The 26,049-nt window shown below is 31.0% G+C and overlaps 2 protein-coding genes across 4 annotated transcripts in view; one reads left to right on the top strand and one right to left on the bottom strand.

The window, feature by feature from the left end:
- LOC105829145 (putative protein FAM10A4) overlaps positions 1 to 7,324 on the top strand; it is a 30,082-nt gene extending 22,758 nt beyond the window's left edge. For all 3 annotated transcript variants that reach the window (XM_036293818.1, XM_036293817.1, XM_036293819.1), the window contains exons 4-5: positions 2,477 to 2,689; positions 2,981 to 7,324. In XM_036293818.1, the coding sequence (XP_036149711.1) occupies positions 2,477 to 2,689; positions 2,981 to 3,223 (456 nt within the window). In that variant the 3' untranslated portion in view covers positions 3,224 to 7,324. The remainder of the gene's footprint in view (positions 1 to 2,476; positions 2,690 to 2,980) is intronic.
- Positions 7,325 to 9,612: 2,288 nt separating this feature from the next.
- Positions 9,613 to 26,049, bottom strand: part of LOC105832767 (proton channel OtopLc) — a 51,687-nt gene continuing 35,250 nt past the window's right edge. Inside the window, exons 2-9 of the mRNA XM_036293560.1 lie at positions 15,185 to 15,410; positions 14,547 to 14,661; positions 13,034 to 13,259; positions 12,128 to 12,285; positions 11,444 to 11,660; positions 11,193 to 11,355; positions 10,097 to 10,963; positions 9,613 to 9,738 (exon numbers count right to left, since the gene is read on the bottom strand). Coding sequence (XP_036149453.1) covers positions 10,129 to 10,963; positions 11,193 to 11,355; positions 11,444 to 11,660; positions 12,128 to 12,285; positions 13,034 to 13,259; positions 14,547 to 14,661; positions 15,185 to 15,410 — 1,940 coding nt within the window. The 3' untranslated portion in view covers positions 9,613 to 9,738; positions 10,097 to 10,128. The remainder of the gene's footprint in view (positions 9,739 to 10,096; positions 10,964 to 11,192; positions 11,356 to 11,443; positions 11,661 to 12,127; positions 12,286 to 13,033; positions 13,260 to 14,546; positions 14,662 to 15,184; positions 15,411 to 26,049) is intronic.

The following is a 26,049-nucleotide window of genomic DNA, read 5'->3' as shown; positions in this document are numbered from 1 at the left end:
ATTAAATTAAAATTAATTTCTTGATATAGTATGATATTTCTCGGATATGCTAAGCCTTACAAGACGCTAAGATGAACAATAAGATAATATTTCTTCAATTTCAAACATGGAGAGGAAAACTTTACTGTTTCATTGGTGAAGACGATTAACTGAAGCGTAGCGTACGACCAGAGATAGATGAGATTCGCCGCGAAATACGCGTGCACAGACGCAGAGGAGCGTCAGAACCGCGGGCGCCTTTATATTTAGAAGCCCGGGTCGCATCCGTATAAGGTGGCCCGCCGTGCAAAAGTCCTCTCTTTCTCCTCTCTTCTCTCTCTCTTTCTCTCGTTTTTCTCTTTTTTTTCGTTGACACTCGCTGAAACCCATATAATTAATAAATTAGACTTACAAGTCAAAAGAAACTATTTAGTCAAAAGAACTATTTAATTAGTCTGTAAAAAAATCTTGCTCTAATAAAGAATTTATGTTTTTTATATATGTTTATATGTGCGCACATATGCATATATGGATGAATTTTTATTCAATTTAAGTTTAATAGTTTTTTTTAATTTTAAGTTTAAAAGAATATTTAATTTTGTTTACATTAAAGTAGTGTTAAATCAATTTATTCTTGCAATAATGTAGAAGAAAAGTGTAAAATAATTCTTAAACAAAATTTTTAATTTTGTAGATAAAATTTCATTTAACTGCTAATTTAAGTTTAATGTGGTTTTTATTATTAAAATTATAATATTTACGATTTGATTTGCATTAAAATAGTAAAATTAATTAGATTTAATTAATTTCTTTAGTTGGATCTCTGTGGTTAACTGCGTTTAATTTTCTATTTGACATTTCCACAATTACGGTTTTATTTATTTTGACTTGCAAGTTGAATTTATATTTATTGAAACTTGACGCAAGCATATGATGAGCATTATTAGTATAATGTCTAGTTTTTTTGAAGGAGTTAACGGGAAATAAATTGTAACGATTAAATAGACAGATCTAATAGATAAATTCACGATCTATAATAAGCTGGTTAATTGTACATGGTCACAATATACATATATATATATATATATATATATATTTTAGCCCAGGAACTATCTACGTCATTATAATTTAACTTTTGGACACGTTCCTAAAGATGCACATGGTGGATTACAGTAGATTTTTGTAAAAAAAAACGCAAGGATATCTCATTTACTTATATCTATGTATAGATCGAACTTTGCTTATCAAATTCACAGCTTTATTCCACGTGCTATTTCCTTTTTTAATTCAAAATTACTTTTAATTAATGCCTCTAGAATACGCTGACTTCTTACGTACAATATATTAAACTTAAAATTAAACCACTTCTTTTATATGTACATGTACATTATCGGAATTTTTTTTAAGAGTATGTATGTATATACGCTAATAGTGAATTGTAATTTTCCTTAATTTTCTGGATGTTTAGTTTTCTTTCTATACAGATTTTCTAATGGCTAATTTTTAGAGCTGAGAAAAAAAATTTGAATTGATCATATGTTTGATCTTAATTCAAACTCGAATTTAAAGAAAGACCATTGAGTTCGGACATTTTGGACACTTTAAATCATCGACATAAAGCATGGACTGCGCAACGCGAAAGTGAGTCCAACTGTGGAAGAAGGACAGCACGAATTGTCGGTCAATTATGTCTTTTTCTAGTTATGAAAAAAACGAAGACAGAGCTAATTAGCGGCCATTGCTTTCACTCTTTTTCTGAACCTAGTTTCGCATATGAATAATATAGAGATGGCGCAGTCCATGCTCTAAGTCGATGTTTTAAACAGCTCAAGCTTCACACCGTGATCGTTTTGCAAAATCAATACGTAATGTGCGAAGATTCGCACAGTTTGGGTTGTACAAAAAATTAGAATAACTATAGGATGCGTTTGCGGAGATGCTATTAGCGCTATTAGTATCAGTCTATCTTCATTGCTTATTAAAAAGGACAAGAATAGCCTGATGCTAATAGCGTTTCTTCGAACGCACCCATAGTAGACTTTGAAAACACAAAGTAAACGAGAGCTATTTTGTTCAATTTTATGCAGATTGATATCACGTTGCAAATTAGAATAATAAGTATCAATAAATGACAATTTGAATGGATTTTCAAGCGCCCAATTTTTGAACTTGTACGAAAAAATATTTCATATAAGGAAGTAACGCGGCACGTTCACCGATTGGTATATAATTTGAGAAAAGGTATATACAAGCGGTGAAAGCGCAGCGTTATTATCCCAGTTCGGATGATCCTAATTAATCAAACATATTTTCAACTGGAACGCTCCGAATTGATCGGACATATCTTCAGGTTCAACTCGAATAGTAATTTGACGTTTTTGTGATCTCGAGATCTAAATTGTCCGATTGATTGTCTGAAATGTCCAGAATTAGTAATTTTAAACAAACATTTTAACTTTCAATGAAGAGAATAAATGTTAAATAATTTATGTACTAGGCCCGGAAGATAGAGGAACATAAAAGGAAGAAGGAACGAAAGGCGCAAGAAAAATTGGAGCGTGAGAGACAAGAGAGATTGCAAAAAGCGCGAGAAGCCGCCAAAGCTCGAGAGGAAAATACGCGAACTTCCCAAACGGATGCAGGCAACATGCCCGGTGCGGGAGATTTCTATCAATTCCTTAAGGATCCTGATGTACTTCAAGCTTTCGAGGTAAGTCGCGAGAAAAAACTATAATCTTTAATAAGGTAACAGTCTACAAAAATATAAAGTAAGTATATATCAACATTCATACATTAATTGTAGTTTAAAACGCTGTTACGTTTTTACATTCGAGCATATAGCTCTTTATTTTCTTCCATTTCAAAATAATGGAATAATAATAGATCATGTGATTAAATTTGGAAATTTATATATAATGTTTATCGATCATCATATAATGTGTGATGTGAATATCTTCCACGACAATGCGTAACTTGATCGTTTTCATGGACGAATATGCAGGATCCGGAAGTGGCCGAGGCCTTCAAGGAGATCTCCGCGAATCCGACGAATGTCCTCAAATATCAGAATAACCCCAAAATAATGGCTCTTATCAATAAGATGGCTTCAAAATTCGGTGGTGCTGGCGGTATGCCGGGCGCTGCCGGAATGAATTTCCCGGGTGGTATGCCCGGTTTTCCCGGTGCCGGTCGTTTCAATCCTCCTCCGAAACCGTCTCCTCACGATGATGTGGGTCTCGATTAATCGTAATTGAGTCATCTTGCAACGAATATGGAGATCTCGAGAACTAAATTAACTCATTAAAGGCTGATTTATGGTAATTTTCTTCTTACGTTGCGATGAGTTGCACTAAAAAAGAATTTATATTGAAAAGAACTGATAAGAGATTTAAAGAATCCTTAAAATGTAGAATTTATTTTGATATGCGTTAACAGGATTCCTGCATTTAATTCTTGGGTTTTTCAGTTCTTTTGCTAAATAATTCTCAGTCTAATTTTAGATTGTCAAATTTACTTAAAATTTGTGAATTTTTTTACTTTTCTCGAGTTATAAAAAATCACTAATAAAGAATTTTTGTAAATAAAATATCTTAAATAAAAAAATGCACGCCTTTAATGAGTTAAAAATGCTATTGTTGGAGTTCATCTTTTGCTCTATATACATATAAAAGTGTGTACAAGGTGTTAAAAAACCACTTGTATAGTGAATAGTACACTATACTGAATAAAAAACCTTATTAAATAATTGTAAATTTATTTATTTCTCAGAGAAATAGTTGAACATAATATGAACACAGTAATTGTTAATGAAGTAATAATTCAATAATCAGTATAACGCTGTTTTAGTAACGTGGTATCCATCCGAAAGCCTTTCATATTAACATGCAAAATTATTTATTTGAAAAACTGTTGAGATGTCGATCTATGTTTACTAAGGTTTTCTTACTCGATATACTGTACTATTTAACATATAACTGCTTAATACTTTTTTTTAACACTCTGTATATATATTGTACAAGGTGTTCAGCAACTCGTGGAAGAAAATTTAGAAAGAGTGATTCTAGATAAAACAAAAATAACAAAATTTTAATTAAGGCGGTTTATTTTCTTTAATTATAAACCTTAAAATATTTACGTGCTTTAGACATTTTTTTGCATGCATATTTAAATATTCAGAATTACAAAATCGAGAATATAACAATTTTGGAGATTTCGAGTTTTAATTGTAATGTCTAAACGTCCATGTGCTTTAGGCATTTTTGAAGTAAATATTTAAACATTTATAAATAAAAAACGAAGTCCTAATGGTAATTTTACTATTCTTAATTTTGGCTTTATTTTATCTAGAATTATTTTTTAAATCTTCTCCCATTTGTTGTCGAACACTCTACATATACATAAGTATCTGTGTGTAAAATCAGATAAACATATATACAATATATATAAATATATATATATATATATATATGCATATATACACAGAACCGCCGTTAAGCACTCAATGTCCGCGTGCAAGTTAGAATTTGGCGCTCGATGTTTATAGTTTGGATTATGTCTGAAAATATTTGCAAGGTTACAAAATGGGACGAGGAAATTTTGAAGTATTTGAAAAAATTTATTACATTATTATTTAAAAAATTTGGTATCAAGTTGGCGCTTTCTCGTGCTGTTTTCGTGCAGTGTACGCTCTGCATGCTCATTTATGGCGGTCCTGTGCATACAGCAGCATATAACAGTGATATATCTTTGAAACAACTTTTACTGTGGATCAACATAGTTTGTTATATATTACAGAGCGCTCTTTGTTAAAAAAAAGAACTTTATTGCGTGTGTATGTTGCATTTTATTACCTAATGCCCCCATCAATCGTTCAATTCTGTTATGAAGAGTTTCTCAGATAATACGTTTTCGAAATAGTGCCATAAGCAGTCAAGTATGTTCACAAGATTGATATAATAGATGTAAGTATTCTTTTTTATTCTAATAATAAATTACGTAATAAACAGGCCTTTTTATTCTATTACATATCTCTATGTATAATTGTAATAGAATATTAGAAATGTTATTTCTAATATTTAATATTTGTTTTAATATTTCTATGTCTGTATATATTAAGATAGTTCTATCATCAAACAAAAGTTCTGAAAATAATTTTTATATTGTATATATTTAACTTGAAAATTGAACTAGTATCTATTTAATTTGAAAATCAGTAGCCGATCATTTTTATGAAAAAAATTAATTAAATACCGGTCATTAAACATGAAACGCAGGTTCTCCAATTGAAAAAGTATATATTTCTTTAATTTTTGTACCTGAGATTTCTCATAAAATCTTTTTAATATATTCTTTAAACGGTTTAAAAAAGTAAATATAAGAAATAAAAAGTAAAGTTGCCGTTGATTATTTCAACTAAAAAAATTAATCTGAATTGGTAAATCTGGAATTTTTTTATTCATGATAGAGTATAGTCGCCATTTACTTCGAGCGTGGCAACGCCATAGATATATTCAATATAATGAACTACAGCTACATTCGACTTCACACTACAAATACTTCAAAGTATTTATAATGTCACGTCAAGTTCAGTCTATATATAAGCATGTATGAGTAAAAATTAAGGAGAAATTAGTTTTTATGAAAATAAAATAAAAATGTAATATTGTAGATTGTTGTGAATTTCCGAATTAAATAATTTGTAAATAATCTGTCATAATAATACAAGTTTTTCATCCTCTTGACATCTAATGCCAGTCGGTGTTGCCACGTTTTTGGCAAGTTTGTATTGTGTATAAAGAATCCCGAAATCATTTTTTATTTATCAAAAATTTATTTTAAAAATTATTTTATTTTAAGTAATCAGTAAGATCTTGTTCTGGCAAATTTAAATAGGGTCCTTTTAAGCACCCATGAAATTGAATTCTTCACGATAGAACTACCTTAATAATATTATGGTACAATTAATCATTACTGGATATATTAATCACAAAACTCAAATTAAATAATTTCATGCAAGAAATAGAAAGTAAAATAGACATTAATCTATTATTATTCTTAAAATCGATTAATATTTTTACTATTTTGTTATTCGCGATTTAAGGAGAAGTAACTAAATCGGCACTGCCTTGCTATTTTTTTGTCTAGAAGATACAATATACATTGATAAAGTGAAGCATTGGACACGAAGTAATGCTATTTCTTCGTATGCGAAATAGATATTATCATTAAGTACTTAGAAGATATACAAATTATGAAATTTGTTTCTTAAAATATTACTCCACTTATTAGAACCATATATTAAGAAAAAAATTTCATAAACTGAACGTTTGTTAAAGCAAAATACAGTAGTCATAAAAAATGATAGTTATAACTTTTCTTTTACAATGCTTAATAATCGAAATATGAAAATACCAGCTTGCGAATAAGTAATTTTTAAAACATAATCTTTAAGATTTTGAAAATTATCTTGAATATCTTTCAATTAAAAAACTGATTGCGTATTTATTAATAATAAAATTTGCATGAACAATTTATCAGTGAACTGATGCTTTCTATATAATTAGTTAGTTATTAGTTTTATACATATAATATTTAACTATATAAATTATAATAAGATTATTTCAAAGTGTAATTTGCATCTAATCTTTAATTACATCGACATAATCATGGTCGTGCAAAAGAAGGATACGACGAACGCACTGTACCAAGGCTATATTAAGAAGCCTCAAAATTTCTGTTAAAAATAACTATTTTTTTATTGTTTTTATTTAATTTTATATTCAAAATGTATTTATAATTCATAAAGTAATATTTTTTTTTAATTTAATAACATTTTTATTGTCGTAAACTTTTCATAGTAAAATAATGTGTATATAATTTGAAAACAATTGCTACATTAACAAGCAATAATCAATTAGATATATGACATATTGACATTATTCAAGTTTTTGAAACAAGCAATCAAGAAAAAAACAGTGCTAAATAATTATTATTTTTAGTTTTTAGCTGCACAGGACATGTGTACATATATATATATATTCTCTGAGAAAAAGTAACTATTTATGAAAGCGTATATGTACGCTAAATTCACGAACATCGAGTAACGGCCTCATTTTTCCACCAATTTTCTGCACGGTTTTACAATACTTTTATTATTTGAAGTATAAAAATAATGACAGAAAAAGAAGCAAACCATTTATTAAGGAATTTTATTTCTTAGATTATAAATGTTCAATAAGTAGAATCGTAGGTATAATAAACGGAGTTCTATCCAGAATTCTGTTTCGTGTGTTATATCTTGTCAAATCCGTATATAAAATGTTTGCAATAAATATGTACAAAAATATATACGCTCGCGAATAATTACAACTCTTTCAATATTAGTTAAGGTACAAAGCATTGCATCGCTCATCATTTTCACGAATAACACGATGCAATCCCGATGGCTCTCGCGATAGAGACGAACGGAATCTATCGCCGTCGTCCATGACGCACATCTATAACATTCATTTGTACACTATATATAGCGTGAACTTAAAATCTAGAAGTATTGCACGTGAAACCGAGTGATATATCGCACTCTCGAAGACGATTATTGTAAAAGAGCGTTCTACTTCAGGTACGGAAAAATTAAGTAAAATTAGGTTTTGTTGTTATTAAAGCAACAAGTACGCATAAATGCAGATTTTTTGTTGTAAAATTTTACATATTTTTTATAATAATAATTAGAGACGTGCAAGTTAAGCATTTACAAGGTTGAATCAAATCTGAACTTTTCACGACAAATCGAGGACATTCAATTTTAATATAATACGAGTCCGAATCATATTTTCCCAGCTTTACATTACATGCCAATTTAAACGTAATAAAATTCTTCAATAACTTTACAAATCTTTTTTTTGATATATGAAAGAATTGTTACAAAAATTTTAGAAAATAATCACGGAAAGATATGCTAATTGAAAATTTATAATAGATACTATACAATAAGAACAAATATAATGCTGATAAATGCATATGTAACTAACTTTTTATAAATTAGTACACAGTATACACTTACTAATTTATAAAAGTATTAAATTATTTAAAAAATAATACGAAAGAAAAGAATTAAAAACATTTTTTTACGTAATCTATTAATTTCAGATTTTTAACTGCATGTCAACAAGTGTCTACATTTCACAAGTATTGAATACATGTCGCACAAATTATAATGTTACTATCGAAGTAATAGTAATTGAATTTTATTGCGAAAATATAATATAGATCAATTTCAAATTTTGTTCTAAATTTCATAAAATCAAATCTGGTACAAACTTATGAAATTTAAAATAAATTACGAAGACGTGTCTACGTAAGTTTTTAAATAGTTTCTATTGTTTATTAGACAATAAAAAAAGATTACGTAAAAAGGATATAATATATCAAAATAGATATTAGATTTGAAATTAAATAATTCAAAATTCTATTATTTAAATTCGAATCTTTCAAATACGAAAACGAGCTCGAATTGAATCTATTGTGATTCGATTCGATTCGAATTCGAATTATTTACATTTTTTTTTTTAATAATTAGACACAATGCAAAGACAAATGATTTATTAAATACACTCTTTGACGAAAATATTATCCACAAAGATCTAGAATTATTGATTTTTAAATCAATTGTTGTGAAAAGAATTAACTGTCTTCTTAAGATAATTTTAAAGGGCAAAGTCTTATTTTATCTTTCTAAGTTAATTTCCTTTAGTGCTTTAACATTAAGAAGTGATGTGGAAAATTCAAGATTTATTTCTTTGTCAAAGAATGTATATCGATCGAATTTGCATCATGTATACAAATCATCAATTTAACCTGATTTAACGTAATAACTTTTAAATCGATAAGTCGCAATATTGTCATTATACAATTAGTTTACTTTAAATTATTTAGAGTTTACCAAAAAAAACTTTACAAGAGAAAACAATACAATTATAAATTGGACATTAACTCCATGGAGATGCTTCTTAAATTAATAACACAATTCAGTTTTAACTAATACAAAGAACTAATACAAAATTCTAAAACCCTTCTGAGAGATAAGACCTTCTTCAAAATTTATCCAGACTTTTAAATTTTGGGGTTTAAACTAGTGACATTCAACAGTCTAGCCGTTTGCTGATAGGCCATATGCGGTATTTTTTTAAAATCTTGTTTGTTCAAGGTATTCGCTTCCATTTTTGTTGCAATTGCGTTTAGTTGTAGCTTTATGTTCTCCTAATTTTGAGCATATGTAAATTAGGGTGCCATGGCACTTTTCTGAAGGTCGACGCTCTCGCCTCCTCCTCGGGCGATAGATTATCTTCATTGGCCTCGTCTATCGGCGCTCGCATAAGGTCGATGCCGGCGCTGCTTAGCACTCGCCGATGTCGCATTGTATCCGTCCGAATATCAGCGTTCCATCCTCCGGGATCGCTCAGTACTCGACGGTGTCTCCTCTGACAATTATTACGATGGCGGTGATGATGATGATGATAGTGACGGTGATGATGACGGTGCTGTTCGGGTATTAACGACGCGTCGCACTCTAGACTCGGTAGGCGTACGGGAAAAATGGGATTCGGGTCCAGATACAGCCAGCTCGCGCTGTCCACATAGGGGAGAAAATGCATCGCGTCCAACGACAGCGAATTCGGATGCAACAGCCATTTGCAGGCATGTCCGTTGTCCATCGACATTGATCTCCCGGAACGGCGAGGTTCTTGCGAACCAGAATGCAGTCTGTTGACATATCAATCGTGTTTTATAAGTGAAAAAAATATGTTGAGAGAAATGGTTATGCTTACCAAAGAATATTAACTTATAACATTTCACAATCTTTTTAAGAATTCTTCATAAATATATTTTTCATTAAACTTATGACAATTTTTGAAAAGATACTTTTTTCTTTACTTTTTTAAAATTTTATGGTTTTTCCCCCACGGAAATTATAGATTGAAAAGGCTTGGGAATCTTACAATATTTGAAAATTCACATATGTATATAAGAAGTTCTAGGAAAGATATGTAGATCCATATTGTGTTTTTATTACACAAATAAATCGATCAAGAACGCTGATAACACTAATGACGCAACGAACCTGCACGAGATTCGGCGTGAGATTCCGCGTTGTCAGTTGAGAGGGTGTTCTCCCCGTGGCGTTCTGTAACACTTGTTCCACGCCTCCAACAGTAGCACGCAGCTGTGGAACCTGTAGAAGATTAGAAGGGGCAGCCCGATCCTGGAGAGCACGCCCCAGGCGAGCACGCCGAAGAACCGTAGCTGCAGCTCCTGCGACAGCCAGTTCTGCGTGATCACGGTATCGAAGGCCCAGAGCACGGCGTTGCTGAACAGCAGGAAGGTGATTACCTGGCGACCAGGTTTCGCCAGCAATTGGAAGCGCGTTATGCACGAGCGTCGCGAGGTCTCGGCGATCAGCGTGCTCTGCGCGAAACACTGGACCAGCTGCAGTATCGACATTGACAGCAGCATGATGTGTCTTGCCCGCGTGTCCTCGGTCTCGTCCTGGTCCGACATGGCCAGGGAACAGGCGCACACCACGACAGTGAAGACGGAGTAGAGTTGCACCCCGAAGAGCGACACGTTCGACAGGAGGCTGTCTAGGGCGGCCGGCGCTCGCGTTACCACCGAGATTTGACGTACCTGCACGAGACCGCTCGCCGTCATTAGACTGCTTAGGGTCAGTATGCCGATTAGAGTGCCGCACGTGAGCCACGACAGAGTAGCGGAGGGAAAGTTCTCGTCCTCCCGTACGACGAGGAATATGAGAATCACCACGATGCCAGCGACCATGCAGAGGATACCCAGGAAGAGGCCCTTGCTGGAACCGTCGCAACCTACTCGGGTGTGACTACTTAAGTCCTTGCTGCCGTGGAACTTTTGTTTAATTAGTCGACTCCGACCAACATTCTGACCCATCACGAAAGTCACCGCTGCGGCAATCAAACTGAAAGATATTAGAGGTAATTGTTAGAGTTATTCTAAAGAAATAAGACTGCCACAAAAAAATATATAAATTTATATTAAAATTTTATTTTAAAATTAAAAAATTAAAACTTTATGTTAAGTTTGTTTTGTCACATCTTAGTTTCAATTTGTGCGATATTGATCAATTAAAGAAATAAGAATTAAAAAATTTTAATCGAGAACCGGCAAATATTTCATATAATACGTACCTAAATTGTACAATAAAGGGATATAGGAATGGCATGCTTGAAGTCCACAGTTGTCCCAAGGTATTAGTGTTCAAGCATTCTTGCAATGCAATTACTTGTGATATTTGCTCATTTGAAACAGGTTGGTAGGGCTTGAAATTATTTCCCTTTGCCACCGAATTATCTGAAAGAAACAACTCGCATAATTAAATGGTTTCCCCAAATTGTTTTTTATCAATAGCGTCACATTACGAATGATGAAATATATATACCTATAAGATCCCGTGAATGTCGTGTCAAGGATCCGGGAAATCCTCGAAGACTCAATGGAGACACGGAGGTTTGCTGCTCGTGTTGCGCCAAGTGTACAAAGTATGTCCATTCCTGTGCGGTATCCCAAATCACCAAACGGGCCCAGACTGCGACATTGGTGGCCGCGAGATGCGTGAAGCCAAATCTGGCTGCAAGACCGAAACGCTCTACGAGCACCTAAAAGCAAATTAATCACAAGGATTAATAGATGGAAAATTAAAATTGTAATTTGAGGCTTTAAAATAGTTTTAATAAAATTCTATTTAAATCTTATTACATTTTTATTAAATTGTCTATTAAAATGTTACTTTGTGTCTTTCGTATTAATGGATGAGATAATGTTTTTAACGAAATATAATTAAAATTTTGTTAAATATTTATTGAAACTTTATCAAATTTAACGATTTATCAAAATTTCAACAAAATTTTATTAAAACTTTTCAGCCAGAGAATTCTATATAATATTTATGTAAAGTTTAAAATCTATAAAATATCCTTCGTTCTGGCTCAAATGCGGTGTATGATCGCGTTAGCGATACGTATCGTCGATGCATCAGAGCACAACGAAGAAACGCGTTTACGCATTGTCTAACCACTGAGCTCAGCGCTCGGTGTAATGTAATTAACGTAAGACTGATGCTTGCCTGTGAGTTTACGAAGAGAAAGTGCATCTGCAAGAAGGTGAACAAGCCGTGCAGCACCGGATGCACGAAGATGACGTCGGTCAAGCACTCGGCACCCTGCATCATCGAGTGCATCGCCATTTCCAAACCGTTAAAAACCAACGTTGCCAGACCGAACACTGAAACCAAACACTACGTATTGAAATTTGCTATGACATTGAGGAGAAAGTTGTTAGCGTTTGATTAAATTTTTCAACTTGATTAAATTTTTTCCGTTCAAGTACTTCTATGTATTTAATTTAAATAATAAAATACTTAAACTTTATTTTAGCATTTATAATCTTCAAATTTCGAGGAGTAAAACGTTATTCTAAAAGAGTAATATTTAATGTAATTTTTGAGCAATTTTTCATTCTGCGAGATTTAAAGAGTGTACTTATAGGTGATTATTTTTTGAAATAAAAATTTTCTTTACTTTACATATTGATATGCTTAATTATAAATACTTGAATTAAAGAATTTAAATCAAGTTGAAAAATCAAGTAAATATATTTTTTCAATGAATCAGAGTTTTTAAACAATCGAATAAAATAGAACAAAATAATAAGAATTAGCAAATAATTACTTTTCATATAGTTGAGCTTCATTAAGCTTCAAAATGAGCTCACAAACAAATTCTGTCTTAATTTTTGTGAAAAATATATGTTTTCACAAAAATTTCACTTTTATCCCATTTTATAAGATATTTGACAAGATATGCAAATCAAGAGATGAAGGTTTTGCAAAGAGCCCTATTCTTCATCTTTAAAACAAGTCTAAAAAGTAATTATACTATTTTTTTGTACAAGAAAAAAATTTTGAAAAATTGAGAGACGTATACGTCTCACCAGGCACGAAAAAGTTCAGCGGATTAACACTGTCTCTTACAGAGCGCGCCGACTCGTATATAAAAACTGGTTGGCGCCGTCCTGGCTCTGGAGATGTGCGCTCGTTTTAATGATCCGAATCTGGTGAGCGACGCGCCACCGAGTTCCGCGTCTCCGAGCCCGTTAGCACCTCTGCTTAAGCTGCTGCAGCTGTCAACCAGCACCCATATGTAGATAGCGATGATAACGGCAATGCTGCCCACGTAGAGATACATGAGAAATATGCCCTGAAAAATGCAATTATGTAACTATAATATTTTGTGAAATGCGCTCGTTATGAAATACCGAACACTAGAAATACGATTCGGAGTGTCCCTGAAGGACTGAAGACCACCCGCGCGGTAAGGGTCACCGGGTTGATAAACGCAGCGAACCGGTTATCTTGACGACGTTTTATCTACCTGACTCCCTAATCTATAATTTACGTGAACGGAAGCTCTTCGTGATTCCTGAAGCACGCATATACTACGCGATTACAGACGACGTGTTTCAAGGCAGATTACTTAATATTCCGATTACATTGAATCGCTACTCCGTAATTTTAATAATCGCAACCTTAATCTTGATATCCCGCGTAGTCTCGGTACGTAGTTTATATTTGTCTTCTATTAAAAATACTTTCTGAGATTGAAGATATATACAATTCGAGGGGGTTCTTCAAAATTATGCAAATAAAATATCATATTGATGATTTTAAAAAAAATTTTAAAGAATAATAAATCTACATTCGAAAATAAGCACGCTTATAATTTTCTTGCATTTTATAAAAAGTCAAGTACAAAAAAGTCTTTAAAATATTTTGAAGAAGTCTAAGCAAATGAAACATAGCAAAAATTTTCTTTTTCTTCTTTTTGTTCATAAAAATTCAGTTTTAATGTTAAAAAATATAAGTTTTTACACCAGAAAAGCTCTATCTTTTCTCTGTAAAATACATTTTTGAAAATCTCTATGATTTTTTTCTCTGTAGTGCTTAACTTTTCATGAGATACAAGAAACTCTCAAGCGTGCTGAAATTTTTAACCAATAATGTACGTTATGACAAATGTTATAAAAGGACATTACATAACACATTTGTTTTAGATTATCAATTAATTTGAGTAACATTGCAAATAAAACAGCTGCATAATATTTTCGAAAACAATATAGATAATTCTTTTAAATATTTTTATTTAAAAGCCTATTTTCTGTTAAACTATATAATCGGATATTATAATGAAGTAAAATAAAAAACAATTAATTATTTAACACAAGATTTGGAATTCTGACATTTTTAGGGGGAATTCCGAATCGACGAGTTTTCAGTTCAAGGCTGTCTGATCGGATACTCGAACTTTCCCTGGATTGTGTGAAGTAACGGTACAATAATTCTAAGTCCGACATCGCGAGCGTTACTTTCGAGACTTTGACGCGTTGCACGCTTATCCCGAAGCACGCTCGCTTTCTTGGCAAATGCGGTAGCCGCGATAAGATGATTTATTTATGGAACCCGGTCGAACAAGTTCGATCACTTGTACCTGCAAGCTGAGCAGTGGCACAGGCGTGTCCATGACCTCGGCCAAGCACACCGCCAACGTTAACACGACGATCAGCTCGCCGTACACATTCGAGAGTACCACCCATAATTGCGAGCTGCAACACGAAATAAAAAAGAGATAAAAACTTAGTAATTAAAGTCTCTGTAAGATTTAATAATGATATAAGAAAAGTATGCCAAGATACATATACAGCCAAGATATTCGAGATCTTTGCATTTTACACCGAGAAAATAATTGTTGACTTTGACTAAATTTTTTAATTTGATTAAATTTCTTTAGTTCAAGTATTTATGTATTTAAGTTATATATGTATATGCATACATACACACACACATACATATATATGGAAGTATTATTGAAGAATAAACATTTAAAATGAAGAAATTTAATCAAATTGAAAAATTTATCAAGTTCACAATTTCTTTTTCTCAGTGCACTTTGACAGAACGATTAAATCTAAAATTAATCCAATGATAAAATAATAAGAGTTAAAAGAGAAGAAGGATAATTAAACGTCGATTTTTTTCATTAAATTTTCAATAAATAAAATACACATCTGTACATAAATGTACAATATAATATTGTGATAAAAATAAAGATAAAGGTTAAGATTTTACTAGGGTTCCGAATGATCCAGCAAATCCTCCGGTGACCGTGTCCTCGACAGGATTCTGGACACCAAGGATCTCGCCGGTGGCGCCGAAGTGGATGCCTGCGCGTGATCCTCCTTGTCCTTAGTCCTGTCACCCCTACTGGGGCCACCACCTGGCGCGCCCTCCACTGTGCCACCCGTTGTACTTCCGGTCTCGTTTAGGCTGTCCTTGTCGTGCTGCTCATTGCTCGCTGTTAGCAAGAAAGGGAAGAGAAGTGTAAAAGACCCGCGCTTATGTCTTATAATAACGTTCGGCTGATATGCAGCAGCCGGAAAAGTGGAACCTCGCACTTCTTCTTGCTACTTTCTTTCTTTGGCCTACCGGGTCGCCGGAGAAATGTATGTAACTTTCGCTGAAAGAATTTACACATCTATTTCTACGGTGAGATAGCGCCCGCGACTTTAAATACTCACGGATTTGTATCTTTCGTAGACATTCGTAAATTATTACTAAAGAATCGTCATATTCAGCATCTGTTACCCCAATTTATATCTCGGTCTCGAACGTGAAACGAGAAAGTAGCATTATGTAGACATTACGTATTTAATGTATATCTTCAAAATAATATATAATGAAATGTTTATTAATCTTTCATGAACGTCCCGGTAAAAATTTTTTATATATAATAACATATATTTTATAATATTAAAATAATTTACAAAATATATTTATATATATATATATATTTACTAATAAACAACACTGAGAAAACTATCCAATCAGATCGTCTTTTCGAAAAGTAACAAGTGTGTATTTATGGCCATTTAAATAGGACAAAAATCCAACTGCGTTCTACTAGAAATAAAATCACCTTCGAAAAGTTGGAGAAAATGAATTATGCATTTAAAAGTGGTAAATAAATATTTAATTTTTGTTCATTTTCGTACATTTTGATTATTTCATTCTCAACAAAAGTTGGTTTTTGTCCGACCTAAATATTCCCGTTGATTACTTTTTTATTAGATTATTATTTTCTGAAAAAATTTTTTAGTGTATATATTTATGTATTCAGTTTTTTTTGTAAAATTTTTGTTTGGTATAAGAAAAATAATAGTAATAATGAAAAGACAGGATAATTTTCGCATTGTTTCTTTTATAAAAATTTTGAAGACATGAGAAAAAATTGTTCACATACACACTTCTGTGAAAGGGGGGGGGATAACTCTTTCAAATTAAAAAAATTAGTCTTACTGGATCCGGATAAAAAATTTAAGAAAAATGGTGTAGGCTGATTAACGCGGGCGCCTGTGGATCAAATTCTTATGCATAAGATTCATTGTGTTCAAACTATCCGATGTCCGACATACGATGTTAAGCAAAATTTTTATTTAAACCCTCGCATTATCGATGTCAGAATCCGGTAGTTCACATATATAATTATACCTATGTATATTTTTAATCATAAATATGATTATACATATATAGAAAATTTTTTCTCTTTTAAAATTAATTTTTTTGTAAAAGAAGCAAAACGAAATTATCCTTTTAATTTTATTTTTTGTCTCATTTTTTGTTTCATTATTATTATTTACATTAGTTACATTAGTTACAGTATTACGTTATTGCTATTAGTTTTTTTATATTAAACAGAAATTTTCCAAAAGGAAATTAATATCTATAAACATATAAACATTTTATATATAATTATATATTTATATATTTATATAGATTCTTCTATAAACAATTGTTTACTGGAATGTTTTTGCAAGGAAAGAACTTTTTAAATTTTATTTTTAAAATTATGGTCGTTGTGAGACTACATGGACTTCTAGAATTTTATTATTATTTATTTTTGGTAAAATTTGGTTAAAATTAAGTTCAGTTTTTTGATAAAATCTTATTGAATTTTGTTAAAATTATTAAGTATCAGTCTTTATAACTTAATTTGCAAAACAGGATTATTTAATGTTAAACAGATAATTTAATGTTAATATCCGTTTATTACTTTTTGATACGCTAATTCGATCATTATTTTCTAGAAATTTTTCTCAGTGTACTTTTTTCCGTTATATCAAACAATATAAAACGATGCATCACACTTGATTGATTTTATGAGGAATGCAAAAAGAGAAATTTACATTTGTCAAGCAAGCAATTGTCTTGTTCAATCTTTTTATGCAAAATGATTTTTTTGAAACGTTGTTCGTCACAATAGATCAATACGACGAGACACATATGTACTGAGAAAAAACCGTTTTGAAATAATAGTTGGCACGTTGAATACGTTTAATTGTGTTAATACTGCGCTTTTAACGATCGCCCGTACATTCGAGGCGTGACGTTGCGTAGTTAGTGCTATATACAATGATAACTGTTCCACTGTTGCGCCTTGACAGAACGTACGAGAGGCCTCCTCTAGTAAAAGTTCGATTCTTCAGCGCGTTAAATAGCTGGCAATTACCGTGAGTGTAATGCCGTGTAATTAATAACGGCGAAACCAGTAAGTTCTCCATCGTGCGCGTGCGCTCGGTTTCGTCTGATTATTTATTTATTTATATTGTTCGCGCACTAACTCAGACAGCATGCACACAACATCCAATGGACGTCTGATTTTTGTTTTTTATTTTTTCCAAATGTCTATGGACACAATACAAATGTTTTGAGAACATACATTATTGGACGTTTAAAATACATTTATACAACTTTAGACATTTAAAAAATGTCCATTTTACATTTGTTTGAAAAAAAATTCTTGTCCAAAGGATTCTCGTGATGCTTAATAATTTATATCTATATGAATTTAATATAATATTACAATGAAAAGAAAATTAACGAATAGACAAAGAGAGAGTTAGAAAGAGGGATTGTGGAGAAAAGAGAAAAAAAGAGAGGGAAAAGAACAAGAGAAAGAGAGAGCAAAGAAAAGAGAGAGAGAGAGAGAGAGAGCAAATAATTTTAGTTTTTACACACACAAACACACACACATATATATATATTAGTTTGTATATACACATTTAATGCTTCAAATGCAGAGAAAGTAATATTTCGAAACAGCTATTAAATTAAAATCTCGATTATCCATTAGCCTCGATTTTTCCTTTATCTCTCGTCATTTCCCGAAGGTGTACGGATACCCTGCGTATTCATCCTCGAGATAGATATTTTACTTAATGAACCACAGAAAATTATGACAATCTCTATGATCTTCTGTGTTTTCACATAAGGCATAATGAACTCACCTAAGAAGGCAAAAAGAAAACCGGGTATCGAGGCTAAACCTTAAAGCGACGCTTTTGACGACCTATATTTGCAACAACGATCGACATCGGCATAGTGATCCGTAACGAACAGGACATAATTGTGGAGCGCCTAAGTGATGGTTGTACTCGAGAGACCATCAGCTAATAAACTCTTCTTCGACTCGTTCCGTTATTTCCGCGAACGCAAGCCCGGCAGAACGCACGCATGCACTCACGACGTAAGAAAAAGAAACGCGAATGTCGTTCCCAATCCCTTTCCCCTCGTCTTCCGCGCTGCGTTTCTTCCGCGCACGCAGAATTCTCGCCGATAGTGCGTTAATACAAATTGCGCGCGGTACCGAGAGAGAGTCACGAGTCAAGAGTCACAATGCACGTGCTCGCGCGCGACAGCTGCGGCAAAACGCGTCGCTCGTCGCGCGATTAACGAGCTTGAAGATCATCGTGCATCCCGGAACGGAGACATGTGCTTGATTCGAGGATGACGCGATGACGGTGCATCGACGCGAGCCACTACAAAAGACACCAAAAGAGATTGAAGAGGTGAAAGGTCCACAAATACACCATAAATGCTGCAAGATTTCGCAATCAGTCCTCCATCCAAGTCCTCCGTTTAACGATATTTACGGAGGAATGTTTTATATATCATAGAATTTTCTTCCTCGTGTAAATTATTAAATCTTATTTTTTCACAAAAAAATAAGAAAAATAGTCTTTATATATACGCGGAATAAATAATTTTGCTAAAGTATTTAAAAATTTAGCTGGATATAAATATTTAAAAAATGATTTTGTTAAATCATCAAAATAATTATGTAGAAGAATTAGTATCAAATTAAAATTAATATATTCTATTTAACAATTGTTTCATATATAAGCAAAAAAATTCTTGTTTATATGAAACAATGATAATCTTATTTATATATAATTAAAGGATTTCCGATAAAAACCAAACAAATCCAAAAAGTTCAGTTTTAAGAAACAATAAATTCTTGTCTTTAAACCGTTTATTATATGATTATAATTTTTCTCCAAACATATAATAAAAAGAACAAAGTTTGCAGCTTTAATTTTTTGAGGACTTATTTAAAAAATAAAAAACCTCTGAATTTGTTCTATTTAAAAAAATTTTAGATTTACTGCCTTTGTTATATTGTTATTTATATTTTCTGTTTTTTGTCAGAACAAAATTATACACGATATAATGTTAATAATTTATACATGAATATATACATATATTATTATATTAGAGATAAACAGATATTTGACATAAATTTTTAAAAAATAAATTTGTTTGATTTTTGTTGAAAACTTCTAATTTAATCTTTAAAATAAGTATAACGTTAAACAAAAATCCTAAAATAAATTCTAATTTTTTATATATAACTATATTTTTTAAAAATTTGAAAATGATCATTATTGTGAATAAAATTAAATTAAATATAAATTAAACATTGACGCTTATGAGACGTAGGTTTTTGCGAATCTTTGAATTCGTATTTTTTTAACTTGTATATCTGAGATATTTTGTATAAGAACTTTCCAATATATTTTTTACAGTTTTAAAAAGTGATATTAAAAAGAGCAAGTTGCCGATTGTTCTTCGACCAAAAAAATTAATTTAAATTATTAAATTTGGAAATTTTTATTTATATATAGTATAATCGTCATTTATACTTTGAGCTGCTAACGTTTATATAGATCAACAATTTAAATAAAGTTTGGAATAAAAGATAAACTTTTGTTTTCGAATAATTGATCGTTGTAATAATTAATCTCAGGGTCGTAATAATGCATGTTTATACAAATTTTCTTGACGGTTGACGCTAGTCAGTATTGTTACATTTTTGGTAGATTTGTACTGTAAAGAAACAAAAAAAAATGTAAAATTTAAATAAGTCCTTTGGCTTAAATAAGCCCTTTTTTATAGGTGCTCATAAAATTTGAGTCTACGTCATCATAGAATTACTTTAAAAAATTTGATAATCTTAAATTTCAGCAAAATTAATAATATTTATTTTATATTTATTAATATCTTTAAACTTTTTTATTTTAATATACTATATACATATTTTTATTTCAGTATAATAAGAGCAATATCCTCCTTCTCCTTCTTCTCTTTCTCTTTTAGTCCAATCTCTCATTAAAAAGATATGATGACTCATGAGATATGCAGGACCTACAGTTTAAAGGTTGAACGACTAAATTAGAAGAGTTCTTATGGCAAGATACTCTTAGTAATTTCTAACTGTTTTCCATCGAAGTAGTATTTGAAAAATATTTTTTGATTAGTCGGATTTGAATCAGTTGATTTTCGGCATCGAGAGCAGATTGTTTTGATAATATATATATTGTATTAAAAAATTCTAATCTTTTTGATTTGAAGATATTGTTATTTTCTAATTTCCAATTTTTTCTTCTCAATTTATAAAAATTATTATTAAAAATAAAAAAATTTTTCTTTAATAACATTACAATATTTCTTTATATAAGCAAATTACGTTTGTTTAGCAATATGTAATTTCATTACATATTTAATATTAAAAAAATAAAAATCTTAAAAAAGAAATTCCTTTTTTATGTAAAATATTCAAGCATAATAAGTAGTGCTGCAAAAAGTTTTAACGTTATGTAGCAAAACACAACAAAATTAAATGTCCTGTATAATTATTTTAATTATCTTACAAAATTATTTTCAAATCTATAATTAAATTTTTAGCAAAATTGTTTTTTTTATGTGATATATTTACTTAATTTTCCTAAAGTTCTTAACCTGAGAATATAAAAATAGATAACATCACAAACATCAAATTGTTATAATTTTTTGCAAATTTAGTCTTGCAGAGGGCTACTGACAAAATTTCTAACATTTAGTTTTTTTATTTCAGTCATGTAAACAACTCTTAACAAATTTGAAATCGTGCAGTAATAAAATATTTTATTTTAAAAGGTTTCATGAATTGCGTTTCGAATTGATTTTATACGCACCGTATTTACCAGATTTAGTCTCCAGTGACTTTTATCAATTCCGAACATGAAAAAATGGCTTGCTGGAATGAGATTTGATTCAAATATCGAAGAAATCGATGAAACCATTGTTCATCTTGGAAAGTTTAGGTTTAGAGATGTTTTAGAGAGTTTACAGAAGATATTTAGAGAAGTCGTATATATTATACAGACAGTATAAAAAAGTTAGAATAAGTGTATCAAATTAAAGGGGATCATATTAAAAAATAAACATTTAAAAAATTTGCCATAAATCATTACGTTTTCTTTATCAGGCTGAGAACTTTTTAAATTATCCTCCTATTATTGCTCCATCGTAAATTGATTGAAATATGCGAGTCTCTAAGACGCATTTCAAAGATAGAGAGAAATTCTTTAAAAAAATCAATAAATATACAAAAAACATTCGCAAGTAGCGTAGCAAATCAATTCGTCGTGAATTACAAAGTTAAATCACGTAAAATTGTACGTGCGCGCTTAAATCGAAAAAAAATTCACGCAATCAACCCGACAGAAAAGATAACAGTATATAGTGTATATTAATGTAATATATTAGCATAGCGCAATCCTAATTCCATGCGGAATCGGTGAAATTAGTATCATTACGTGGCGTATATTTATGCCTGCGGTGCTAGGATGCTCCTGCAGCTGCACTTGCAGCATATGAGTCGATTGTAGAAACGTTTCCTTCTTATCAGTCATCAATAATGACGATCGTCGTCAATAGCGATGAATCTCTTATGGAAAGTTGACAATTTTTATAATTTTCTCTCGAGATTTATTGAATCGATAAGACCATATGGTATTCAAGAAAGGATTTTACTTGTTTATTTATCTTAACGACATTGATGAAACTAACGGATCGTATAGGTGCATAATATTTACGCGTTCAATCTGGGTGGTTAAAAAATGAATTGCAAGGTCGATCGTACATCGCATGTATATTATCTATTAAAACGACGTCAAAATAGGCGTTTTTTTGGCAAGTAAGGCTTAAAGATTCAATGACAGTCTAAACTTGAACGAACAGTTAGGCGCGCAGTCTGCGGTATTACGGTACATTCACGACATTCTAGAGTTAGCATTAAAAATTTAACCTTATGTTGACTAAAAAGTAACATTTATAATAATTAAAAATTTTAACTGTATGAAAAGAATTTAAGAATATTGTGTGTGTGTGTGTGTGTGTATAATATGTATTATATATATGTACACAGAAAAAAATAATTCAATAAAATGTCTTGTTACAGGCCAACAAAAGAAATGTTCAATACAATATATGCTATTGCAATATCAACATCATAATGTAATCGTAGTTTTATCATATAAGATTTCCTGGGTGTTTAAAAGGAGCCTACTTAAGTTTTCAAGAAAAATTTCTACTATTCATGATTAAAAATAATACTTGAAATAAATCATTTTTTAAATGAATTTTTAATCAATAAAAAGTGACAATTTTGGGACAAATTTCCAGATCTAATAATTTATATTAATTTTTTGAGTCGATTTATCGGCGATTTTACTTTTTTTTCTTATATTTACTTGTTAAAGAATATATTGAAAAGTTTTATGAGAAATCTTAGGTACAAAAATTAAAGAAATATGCATTTAGTTCGAAAACCTGTATCCTATATTTAATTAATTCTTTCTCATTAAAATGGTTGGCAATCGATTGTTACATATAAAAAATTGAAAATTTTTAAACAACTTTTATTTGGTGACAGAACTACTTGAAGCTGAGTTTAAGCTAGCTTCAGAAATCTGACAATACAATTCGAAAACAGCAATTTAACTGGACTTGAATGTGTCAACATAATTACTTAATTTAAAAAATAAAAATGCTAATAAAATATAAAATTTGATAATCTAATTAATCTAATACATAAATAAAAATCTAAATAATTATCAGAAAACAAAATTTTATTTTTATAATAAACAAATCTTATTTCAAGATGCTAATCGAAAGGCACTCCTGTAAAGATTTACCTGTATGTATATATGTTCGTTAACGAGAGGCTTAGGGTCGCGACGAGTCGTCAGCGGCGTCGCCGTCCATCACTTGGCTTCTGCGAGGCGACGCAACGTTGTAATCGAGTGACGGATGACGAGAAGTGCACGTGACGATAACGCGGCACCAAGTGGCGCGAGTAACTCGACTGCGCTCTCAAAGGAGCATCGACTCTTTCGGGGATATCGGAACGGCAGCGACCACGGCAGGTAGTGGTGGCTTGCGGATGATGATGGTGATGATGCGATTTTCTCGTAGCCTCGTTTCCTAGCATCCATCAATACCGCATACTAACTCTCGAGCGCGTTACTTTTATTTTGCTACCTATCGAGAATGTCGAGAAGATACAGCGAGCGCCTTGGGGGGGCAATCGCTACGCGTCGCCCTCCAAATCGGACAGGCCTCTTCATAGAAGATTCCGCTATTCTCATGACTCACTTACGATTCGACGCGAGGCCGATGCGAGGCGATTTGACGGTGTTTTAAGCGAAACGTTGTAAGTGCGAAGAAAAGACCGGGTCCGCAAGAACAAGAATCTAGCGGGAGCATCTACTAGTTTTCTTGTTGAATATATTGGAATATATTAGGAGTCTTCTAGAAAATTTTAAATCTGAACTATATATGATTAAAACTTGTTTAACTGGATATGGCTGTTATACTTTCTTGATTCAAGGCTGGTTTGAAAAAAAAAACAGGTAAAAATAAAAAAGAAATATAGGTTGAGACTTTATACATAGTAAAGAGCAATGTACTAAAGAAATTGTGGGAAGAGAGAGGTAAAGGAAGTTGAAGAAGAAGAAGAAAAAGATGAGAGATAAAGATGAAAGTATAGAATAAGAAGCTTTTGGCAACATTGAATTAATACGTTAAAAAATGTAAGATAGCTTAAAGACACATTGAAAAAAATGGTTTGATTATATATTAATAATAACAAGACATATATAATTAAGTGCGTTTTGGGGAAAGAATAGAAGTCAAGCTTTGATAATTAGAAACTTTGATCAACTTTACTACAATCCGGTAATTCTTAACAAGATTTTTAATTCGTCCATTTAAACAAACTAGTTAATTCTGTTAGATTTTAAAATGCAACAAAACTCTTTTTTCAACATAGATAAAGGAGACTAGACAAGTTAATAAAATAAGAAAAGATTATAAAAATGAAATGATAAGTGATAGATATAATTTATTAAGTAAGATGTGGACGTATATGAAATTGAGAGATATTGTAAAATCCGTCTTTATATAAAATTAAAGTAAATAAATTCTATTCTACTTTCTTAATCCGTTATCTTTTTGATAATAAAGTATACACACAAAAGCTAAAACTGCATATGTTATGGGTATTATGTATAATAGCCAGGCAATATGCATAATATCCACTTATTTTAGAACATTTACATAATGAGAGCAAAATGTTCAAATTATTCAAAATGACTGGTCATTCATAATGCCCACGAACAAGTAATGATTAATAAAATTGAAAGGCTGAAAATTCCTAATAATACATAAATGTCATGTAAGTTTCTAATTTTGCAATGTACATATATGTACGAATGGTGAAGGATTTCATTCCTCCCCCACCCTCCTGCTTTTACGGAAAGGCTGCGTCGAAAGATATATTTTAATCCAAACCCAATTTTGGTTTTGATTAATTACATCGATATTAACCGTCCAAATTGACAATTCGCGATTTCACATATGAAACTATAAAATTGAATTATATCTTTTAAGTATAGTTCACATAAGAGAAAATGAAACTTTCGTTCATGCATAGAGTTTACAAAATTACAAACTTGTATAATTTTTTAATAGTTTATGTTATACATTAAAGAGAGCAAGAGAAATTAATATAATTTAATATAATTCAATATAATACAATTCAAACTATAAAGCTACTGAAAAATCAACAGAGGAGTCACCAATATTGGCACACCATTTTGTTTTTTGATTATTTCTTTAAACAAAAACTAAAAATAAAATTTTGAAAGCATAAGTATAAAGTCTTCTCTTAGATAGAATAATAGTTTTTATAATACTGTTTTATATTTTGTTATAATTAATGTTTTAGCAACATAGTCAAAAATGAACATCTGAGAAATTAAGTCCCAAAACAAATATAGTAAGCTACATTTTCCTTTTCTTTTCAACATGATTCATGGTACAAAATATTTACAAGTTAAAAAATGTATATGAGAATTCGTAAAAGCCTTACATTTTAATGTAAAATTTCTTTGTCAATTATACAAATACTTTATGCTGTTCTGCAACATTTAGCGCGACTATATATAAAGGTTAGATTTGTTTCTAGTAAATTTTATATAAAAAAATGATATAGTAAAAAAGCATATATAAATTATAAGATTTTATTCCATTGATTATCTAAGCAGATTATATTTTTATCAATATTAATACAGTGCAATATTTCCGAAAAATAAAGAGGGCCGTTTTAGGAAGGGGCTGTGCCAATATTAGCGACTCCTTCCTCTATCTTACAAATATTTTTTTTAATGTCTTTTAGACATTTTCTAGAAATATCTGGAAGATATCTTTAATATCTTTTTAATGTACATGAGACCACGACGTTTTCTGGATAATAATGATCACTATTCTATTAC

This window comes from Monomorium pharaonis, chromosome 11 (genome assembly GCF_013373865.1).
Source record: "Monomorium pharaonis isolate MP-MQ-018 chromosome 11, ASM1337386v2, whole genome shotgun sequence".
In the NCBI taxonomy this organism is placed as follows: Eukaryota; Metazoa; Arthropoda; class Insecta; order Hymenoptera; family Formicidae; genus Monomorium; species Monomorium pharaonis.
This window is presented reverse-complemented; position numbering and strand designations above follow the sequence as displayed.